Genomic DNA, 9,965 nt, shown 5'->3' with positions numbered 1-9,965 from the left:
TAATTTTAACATTGCTTGCTCATTGCATTTCAGAAATGCAGCTGCCTAAAAAAGACACATCGATTCCTAGGAACAACGTTTTTTTTTCTCGGTAAATACAGACAATAGAGAAATGTCAGAGGACAGTGAATAAACTTCACTCGTCAAAAACTCCATAATGGCAGAGTTAAATTCCCTGATTTTTTTTCACTCTCGATTAATTTTTTAAAGATTCAAATTGATACTTAAGTATCAATTGATTAATTCACATCGTTCCATTCCATCGGGAGATATTGTCGATTGGAGACAATTTTTTATGGTCACTGAAGAATGCAAACCATTCATTTAAATCTCGCAATAATCTGCGAAAAGTCTCATTCGTTAATCTATTATTATTGATTTAATCCCATTATGTGTATGAGATTTGTTGAGATATAATCTCTCACAAATATTGAATATATTTCTCATCAAAATAATTTGAAATTCATTCATTACCTTTGTATCACTGACAAAATATGTAATAAATGTGAATAAGATGAATTGCTCGTATTTTTTTTTTTATTAAAGATCTAGTTGTATAGAAATTCAAATAAATGATCCTCTTTCGCTCAAGACTTCATAATTCCTTCTCTCCCTCTCCTTTATGATCAACTAATTTACAAATTAAGACAATAAGAAGTTGTATGAACGAAAATGGGATAATCAAGCGGATGAGTGAATGCAAAGGAGGTTTCATGTTGGATTTAAGATTGGGAACGCATCCCTGTTATCGACTGTTTCCATGGTAATAGATGAAAATTTCTTTACCCACAGAGACGGCCTCTCGATTAGTTCATGCGCGCCACCGCTATCAAACTCTGATCGAACAGTTCCCATAAGCCTGAGCAATCTCCCCTATTATCTCTGGTTTAACACTTTCCATTGGCCCTGCTCATCTCCCCTATAATCTCTGGAGTAACTAGACGTTTGTTGCTAGAGGTTGGGTTGGGTCGTTCCTTTTGATCCCATTCTTTCATGCAACCCACCCTACCAGAAAACGTCTAGTTACTCCCAGAACTTAATTTGACGACTGTACAGTTGTGGAAGTACTAACGCCCCCCCCCCCTAAATAATCTCTTGACTAATAAAGCTGATATCTCCGTATGTGAAAATGGCAGGAAGGAGTTTATCCCTATTGCTAACACACTCCGTAAAACCCACGGTGGTCTCTCGCATCTCCCGTGTCTCAGTCATCACTCGATTGAATGCGTCCTGGGAGCCTCGGGATAAGATCACTCACACGGGTCAAGTACGTCAAATTTCTTCTTCTTGGGTTGATGGCTTGAAAGGCCTGAATGTTTGGTTACGTCAGGATCTCTTGAAATTCAATGCTAAACTGCGAAAGTTTGAGAACTTTGGCAATTTATTCATTTTTCAGACATTAAAATGAACTTTGATTTATCTAAATCGTATCATTCAGTCACCAAATATTGATGATTATCAATAATCTTCTCAGAAATTTGATGCGGACGACAGGAGACTCGTACGTTTCATTGACCGACCTAAGGAAGTTAACGATCGTTGGGCAATTAACTTGATCGATGAAGTCTCTCCTACTAGCACTGAAGCAAGAATTATCTGTTGCAATGGGGGCGGAGGACCCCTGGGTCACCCGAAAGTCTACATAAACCTGGTAAATTCAATATTACCGTATGCATGAAATGAAAAATATTCATTGAGGCTCGGTTGCATCAGCTTCTGTCAACTAAATCGTGAGTTAAGAAAAAATGGAAATTTAGAAGTCCGATGGATTATTTTACCAGAGGAGTATCTAAAATTAATCTCAGGAAGAAAGAAAAAATTAATCCCAGGGGGGTAAATCAGTATTAACTCGAATAAGGCTACACGATAAATAGAAGAATATTCTTCACGGTGAATATTAAAAAAGTTATGACCTTTAAGATACAATTCGCTCCGAAGATAAATTTTACCCTAGGGTTCATTTACTGAAAATGGTTTTGTACGGTTGCTTCAGTTAACTAAATTGTAGATTAAGAAAAAATTTGGAAAGTTAATGGATTAATTGACCAGGGTAGTCTATACGTTGTGACAGGTTCCGTATACACTGTTAGGCCCATTGAATTTTATCATTAGACTTTATGTTTTTGGGGTCCCTGAATATGAATATGTTAACCGCTTTTACGAGATGTGGTTAGTTCTGTTTATTTATAACAATTTAGTTGTTTATAAAGTTTCAAACAAAAAATGTTCCTCGTTTAAAAATACGTATATTTTGTAATACATATATTATTTTTATTCCTATCTTTAATACTTATCACCTCTGAAAGCTCTCCGCTCAGGTTATTACAATGGAAACGGTTGGGAATAAATGAAAATAGTTGAAATGAAAAATATTCCTAATTGAAAAAAAAATTAAATTAATAAGCTGTATCTTCGATACAGCTGTAATAGTATGTGGATACGTCCATGGTCTTTCCTTCTTTCTCGAATTTCCTAGAAACTCCTTGCATTCCCCCGAAATTTCTGGAAACTCCTTGAATTCTCTCGAATTTTCTAGGAATTCCTTGAATTCCCTCGAATTTTCTAGAAACTCCCTGAATTTCCTCGAAATTTCTAGAAACTCCTTGAATTCTCTCGAATTTTCTAGGAATTCCTTGAATTCCCTCGAATTTTCTAGAAACTCCCTGAATTTCCTCGAAATTTCTAGAAACTCCTTGAATTCTCTCGAATTTTCTAGGAATTCCTTGAATTCCCTCGAATTTTCTAGAAACTCCCTGAATTTCCTCGAAATTTCTAGAAACTCCTTGAATTCTCTCGAATTTTCTAGGAATTCCTTGAATTCCCTCGAATTTTCTAGAAACTCCCTGAATTTCCTCGAAATTTCTAGAAACTCCTTGAATTTTTTTCGAAATTTCAAGAAATTTCTCGAATTACCTTGAAATGTCTGGAATTTTCTAGAATTCCGATAGATGCCGATGCACGTAAGGACCGTTTCCCAAAATGACCCTCCATATTGAAACCATAGACGTATCTGCGTCAAAAAATACATAATTATTGTCTTATAATATTTTTCCATAACTTCAACGGTTAACGAAATAATTTTATGGAAATGGGTAAAAATAGCCCCTATTGCCATTGAACGTGATATGAAATCCAAGTTATCTTGGTTAATTTTTCAATTTGTCAAATTGTGAAGTGATGCATTTTCTAGCCGTTTCTAGATCAATAATTTTCATTATGAACTTGTTTCTCTTCTCCGATTATTTACGGCCATATGTGAACGAAAAGACCGCGAGTGCTGCCTCTAAAACGTCGCTAACAATATCACCGAATGTCTAATATAACACTTTTTAGGTCCACTAAATTTTATTATTGGACTTTGTTTTTGGCGTCCCTGAATATGAATATGTTGACTGTTTCTGTGACCAAGATAACTCGGATTTCATATCACGTTGGATGACAATTAAGGCTACTTTTCCTCATTTCTATCAAAGTATTTTGTTTAACCGTTGAAGTTAGGGAAAAAGGTTATGAAAGAAAAATTATGTATTTTTTAATAAGGTACATTTTTTATTTCAACTATTCTCGTAGATTACCGACCGTTTCCTTAGTCTTGGACTGTTCCGAAGTACTGTATATATCGTAGACCGTAGAGTTGAGCGCTGTAAAGAAGAGCTGAAGAGGCTAGACTGTTGTGGAGTCTCCAGATACTGGACCAGGAGTTCGCTTTTGCAGAGGTGAGGATGGACATGACCGGACCGGCTGCAACTTTGGTCTTTCTGCACACTTCCTTGGAGGCTAGCTTACACCAAGATAAGTGTAGCCGTCCACCACATCAACCTTCTGATCGTTCAGGTGAAGATTGGATACTGACTGGGCCTCGCTGACTTCAGCTGAATCGGTGAGACCTGAACGAGTTCTCACTTGGAGAGAAGCCTGGTTGTAGAATATTATGAGAATGCGCAGGATCTTTGAGCTCATACCCAGGTTGTACAGATATGTCCAGAGTTGCTAATGTGGTACAGAGTCAAATGGCCTTTTGAAATCGATAAATATCGCACAGAGTTTACCATCCTTGAGACGGAGTTTCAGGTGTACACCCGACTGAAGGATAAATATATTATCTGCAGTACCTCTCCTTTTAACAAAACCAGCTTGTTTCTATGGGATAAGATTCTAAATTATGGCCCAGTTATAAAGCCTGTCCTTCAGGATCTGAGTGAAAATCTTGGCACCAGAGTTGACGAGAGCGATACCTCTGTAATTAAAAGGGTCCGCTGGTGGATCTTTTTTGTGCAGCATGAACAGGACTGATTCAGTCTAGGCACAGGGAAAGTCTTCCATCATCAAAATCTTATTCAACAGTCTCAGTAGGTAGCATGGTCCAGAAGCGGGTCGAGAGGTCCAAAGAAAGTCAGATCTGAGTGGAAACGAGGAAGATGAAATTTTCTTCAGGAACTCTGATGAAAATCGAAAAAAAAAACACCCAATTACATAACTTCTATTTTGAAGCAAAATAATTATGATTCATGCTGAATATCCAAAAATTATGACTTCTGCAATATAATTCACTCAGAACATAAATTTCGACCTAGGGTTTATTTGCTGAACATGGGCTTAGTGCAACCGGGCCTGAATCTTGTAAATTGAACAATTCTCCCAAAATCTCGAGTTTAATTTTCTCTCATTTTTTCTCAGGATAAGCCTGGGAACCATACTTGTGGATACTGTGGCCTCAGATTCACCAAGGAGCACCATCATTAGCCCTCGAAATCACTGTAGTTGGAACAAAAATTAGAATATTCTAATTTCCTCAAAATTCTTAATAAAAATTAACTGAAATTTGAAATTAACATTTCTTCATTCATAACTCTTATTCTCTATTCTAAATTTGGAACGAATAAAAAATATTTTTGCTTGAAATGATATTTATTTGTGTTCCAAATGGAACATATTAAACTGAAGTCTCTCTCTTGTAAATTATTATTTCAGAATAATTCCGGAGTTGGATTCTCGCGACTGGAAGTGGGGATAGTTATAGTTCTTGCCACAAAGGAATGATTGTGGCTGGGTACCCCTACTCTCTCGAATTTAGCTCCGACTCCAAGTCCCCCACCCATGGAGAATAGAAGGGCCGGAGTCCGAAGGGGGGGGCTCCATTCGTACTTCTACAACTGTACACTAGTCAACTAAAGTTCGTAACCGAGTTAAAATTGATTACGGAAAGCAGTGTTGCACGGAGTATAGGCCAGAAATGAATGGGTGGGTTCGTGCCTTTGTAATTTCAGTTCATGCTTCAGCGATGACGTAGTGGGGAGGAAACAAGTGAATTGGGCGGATTTTCAATACTCAATTTCGACGACATCAGTGTTAACCTCAATAATGATCCTTTAATAAAAAGGAAAGCATAATGGCTGCCGAATGAGAACTCGAATTGAGAAAAGTCGAATCGATTTCTCTGGAAGTCGAACTCGAATGAGAACGAGCTTCGGAAAGTTACTGTCAGATGGCATTGCTTGGGAAATTGGCGCGAATTTCGAATCACATTTCGGAAATTGTGACAGTTGTGGAAAACGTCTCGTCATATGACCGTCAATGACAGGTCATGTAATGCATTCGCAGCTCTATCTGCATCTTATTAAAAAAAAAAACGAATTCTCAACTCTGGAAAAGTTGAGTGTAAATTGAAAGGCAATTGATGATCAAAAATTCAATTTCCAAAATGCAAATCTGAAAATAAATTGAGAGATAATTGAGAATCAAAAATCCCATTGTCAAAAAAAAATCCAGTTCTCAATTCTCAGAAAAACTGGAGATTAGATTGCGAGATTATTCAGAATCAATAATCCAATTTTCAACTCTAAAAAAAAGGTGAGAGTAGATTGAGAGATTATTGAGAATCAAAAATTCAACTCTCAACTTGCGAATTGAGAGTTTTTGTGAATTGAGAGTTAGATTTTTTGTTTTTGAAAATCGGATTTTTGATTAGAGAATCGGCGAATTTTCTCAAAAATTTTCTATATTGGAGCTTTTCCTGAAATTTAGCGCAAACACGGTGAGTTTCACTTGTTTTGTTATTTTTGTCAATTATCATTATTATTATTATTATTATTAGTGTTATTATTATTGTTACGGCTGTAGGAAAGTGCAATACAGTGTGTTGCTCTATTTCCACGAGTGGGAGTGAGATGCAGGAATGCTTGGTACCCGTGGGCCCTCATTGGGTTACACCCCTGAGCTATCCGCTCGACAATTCTCATTTCCATACGCCGAGTTTCGGGGGTTTCAGTGGCGCCATCTGGCACATTTTTCCATAACTGAGCGAGACAGTATGGCGACAGCTGATCGCCTCAATTCCGATTCCACTGATTGTGGGAGTTAGCGGCGTCTAATCCCTTCGGAACAACTCCGGAAAAATAGTCAAAAGTAGTTCTTTTAACGGGAATTAGTTCGCGAGAGTGTCTAGTGTATGTGAAAATTGGAATAAGTGTTTATAACTTTGGATATTTAAGGCCCGGTTGGAGGGATTGTTTTCCCGAGTGGCGATTTTACGCCCCCCCAGTTTGCGGTCAAAGCAAGAAGCTTTATCCCGACCATAGCTATCTCGGTAACTACGGGAATCGCAGGAAACCAGGGTGACATATAAAAGTGGGGCTTGGAAGGAGCCCCGCAGTTTTTGTTTCTTATTTTGTTCGTGTTTATTTTTTCCGGTAGATCTTCTTATGTTGACTATGAAGTTTTCGAGAAATATTTCCGATTTTCGAGAGAATTCTGCGGTTTTTGCGAAAATTCCTAAAAATTCTCCAGTTTTCGAAAAAATTTCAAGAATATTTAGAGTTTTTAAACAAAATTCGAGGAAATTCTAGGGTGTCCGAGCACGTTCGAAGAAATTCGGAGATTAATTTCTGCTCCTTTATTTCACCCAGTTTGCAGTATTCGGGTTCACGTCACTCAGCTGGCATTTGAACCCCAAAAAAGCCCAAAATAATGAATCAATTCAGACTCAGTGAACCGAATTTGAAGAATTGGAAAAATTTTNCTCATTTCCATACGCCGAGTTTCGGGGGTTTCAGTGGCGCCATCTGGCACATTTTTCCATAACTGAGCGAGACAGTATGGCGACAGCTGATCGCCTCAATTCCGATTCCACTGATTGTGGGAGTTAGCGGCGTCTAATCCCTTCGGAACAACTCCGGAAAAATAGTCAAAAGTAGTTCTTTTAACGGGAATTAGTTCGCGAGAGTGTCTAGTGTATGTGAAAATTGGAATAAGTGTTTATAACTTTGGATATTTAAGGCCCGGTTGGAGGGATTGTTTTCCCGAGTGGCGATTTTACGCCCCCCCAGTTTGCGGTCAAAGCAAGAAGCTTTATCCCGACCATAGCTATCTCGGTAACTACGGGAATCGCAGGAAACCAGGGTGACATATAAAAGTGGGGCTTGGAAGGAGCCCCGCAGTTTTTGTTTCTTATTTTGTTCGTGTTTATTTTTTCCGGTAGATCTTCTTATGTTGACTATGAAGTTTTCGAGAAATATTTCCGATTTTCGAGAGAATTCTGCGGTTTTTGCGAAAATTCCTAAAAATTCTCCAGTTTTCGAAAAAATTTCAAGAATATTTAGAGTTTTTAAACAAAATTCGAGGAAATTCTAGGGTGTCCGAGCACGTTCGAAGAAATTCGGAGATTAATTTCTGCTCCTTTATTTCACCCAGTTTGCAGTATTCGGGTTCACGTCACTCAGCTGGCATTTGAACCCCAAAAAAGCCCAAAATAATGAATCAATTCAGACTCAGTGAACCGAATTTGAAGAATTGGAAAAATTTTCAAAAGTCCTTCCTCTCTATATTGACCTGATCTTCTTAGTATGTAAACAATTGACAAATTGACTCTTTTGGACAGAATTTTGTTTCCTATAGAAACACCCAACATTGCGAAGAAATTATGTCCTNATAAGTGTTTATAACTTTGGATATTTAAGGCCCGGTTGGAGGGATTGTTTTCCCGAGTGGCGATTTTACGCCCCCCCAGTTTGCGGTCAAAGCAAGAAGCTTTATCCCGACCATAGCTATCTCGGTAACTACGGGAATCGCAGGAAACCAGGGTGACATATAAAAGTGGGGCTTGGAAGGAGCCCCGCAGTTTTTGTTTCTTATTTTGTTCGTGTTTATTTTTTCCGGTAGATCTTCTTATGTTGACTATGAAGTTTTCGAGAAATATTTCCGATTTTCGAGAGAATTCTGCGGTTTTTGCGAAAATTCCTAAAAATTCTCCAGTTTTCGAAAAAATTTCAAGAATATTTAGAGTTTTTAAACAAAATTCGAGGAAATTCTAGGGTGTCCGAGCACGTTCGAAGAAATTCGGAGATTAATTTCTGCTCCTTTATTTCACCCAGTTTGCAGTATTCGGGTTCACGTCACTCAGCTGGCATTTGAACCCCAAAAAAGCCCAAAATAATGAATCAATTCAGACTCAGTGAACCGAATTTGAAGAATTGGAAAAATTTTCAAAAGTCCTTCCTCTCTATATTGACCTGATCTTCTTAGTATGTAAACAATTGACAAATTGACTCTTTTGGACAGAATTTTGTTTCCTATAGAAACACCCAACATTGCGAAGAAATTATGTCCTGAAACATTTTTCCGTATTTGCAACGGTTTCATCAATATGAATTCATAAACAGATGATGTCCCTGATGAATTAAACCCAGAGTTGACTCTGGGTTCATGGACATAACCCAGAGTCAACTCTGAGTTTTCTCCATGAACCTAGACNAGCTCGTATCTGTATAGATAAAAAATGACTGTCATTTTTTCTTGACCAATTGTGACGGTCATAGAAGGGTGGGGAAATTGTTACAGTTGGGACAGTAAATGGGTTTTTGAGGTTTCTTCGATATTGCCTACTAAAAATGTTGATTAAATTTTCTTTCACATTTCACGCAATTGCTTGTTTTTTATGATACATATGATTCATTAAGGAATCTACTCCGTGTATTCCAAATTATTCTTTGAGATAATTTGTTTCAAAACAAAAAATCGATTTTCAATGGGAAAACATTTTTTTTTTTATTATTCAAAACATTTCAAAAAAGNATGGGAAAACATTTTTTTTTATTATTCAAAACATTTCAAAAAAAATTGGTCTTCATTATTTTTCCCCTCACTGAACCGTTTGATTGATAAAAAATGATAAACAATGACGAACGAATTCATTTATCATTATTTACTCAACAATTAGTCGGGATGGAGGCAAATATCATAACGACTTAACTTTGTTAAAATGTCTGGCATATTCAGGAACAAAATTCTCCCTATGACAATTGATTTTTTTTTCTTTTTGTTTAAACAATAAATGAAAAATCAATCCGGTATACATGAAATAGGCATCTCCATTAAATATCCACGTATGATATACAGAACCAATGAAACCACGGGAATTAAGAAAAAGAAATCAGTCAGCATTTTAAGTAAATAATACCGGAAAAATCTTAACAAATCATTTATTTATGAATTTTCATTGAATGGGCTCCCTTTTCATATTTATAGTCCACGATACATACACGATTTACTCGTCTAATAGACATTATCTATAGGATTGAAATTAGAATACAACATATAAGTACATCCTCTTATAAGAGGATGTACTTGTAATTAGAATACAACATATAAGTACATCCTCTTATAAGAGGATGTACTTGTATGTTGTATTCTAATTTCAATCCTATAGATAATGTCCATTAGACGAGTAAATCGTGTATGTATCGTGGACTATAAATATGAAAAGGGAGCCCATTCAATAAAAATTCATAAATAAATGATTTGTTAAGGTTTTTCCGGTATTATTTACTTAAAATGCTGACTGATTTCTTTTTCTTAATTCCCGTGGTTTCATTGGTTCTGTATATCATACGTGGATATTTAATGGAGATGCCTATTTCATGTATACCGGATTGATTTTTCATTTATTGTTTAAACAAAAAGAAAAAAAA

General features: G+C 36.7%; 1 protein-coding gene across 1 annotated transcript; it reads left to right on the top strand.

Moving 5' to 3' along the window:
• Positions 1–986: 986 nt before the first annotated feature.
• Positions 987–4,902, top strand: LOC107045781 (NADH dehydrogenase [ubiquinone] iron-sulfur protein 6, mitochondrial). Its single transcript, XM_015268139.2, has 3 exons — positions 987–1,267; positions 1,475–1,651; positions 4,678–4,902. Exons 1-3 carry the CDS (start codon positions 1,130–1,132, stop codon positions 4,741–4,743), a joined length of 381 nt encoding a protein of 126 aa, XP_015123625.1. The 5' UTR covers positions 987–1,129; the 3' UTR covers positions 4,744–4,902.
• The last annotated feature ends 5,063 nt before the right edge of the window (positions 4,903–9,965 follow it).

Source organism: Diachasma alloeum, unplaced genomic scaffold (genome assembly GCF_001412515.2).
Source record: "Diachasma alloeum isolate Michigan unplaced genomic scaffold, Dall2.0 Dall_scaffold_01078, whole genome shotgun sequence".
Lineage (NCBI taxonomy): Eukaryota > Metazoa > Arthropoda > Insecta > Hymenoptera > Braconidae > Diachasma > Diachasma alloeum.
This window is presented reverse-complemented; position numbering and strand designations above follow the sequence as displayed.

What these genes read in the sequence shown, in the direction of transcription:
- LOC107045781 (XM_015268139.2), top strand. Translation starts at nt 1,130, where the DNA reads ATGGCAGGAAGGAGTTTATCCCTATTGCTAACACACTCCGTAAAACCC. An exon ending in AGATCACTCACACGGGTCAA is followed by an intron (nt 1,268 to 1,474) that starts GTACGTCAAATT and finishes TAATCTTCTCAG; the next exon opens with AAATTTGATGCGGACGACAG. An exon ending in CGAAAGTCTACATAAACCTG is followed by an intron (nt 1,652 to 4,677) that starts GTAAATTCAATA and finishes ATTTTTTCTCAG; the next exon opens with GATAAGCCTGGGAACCATAC.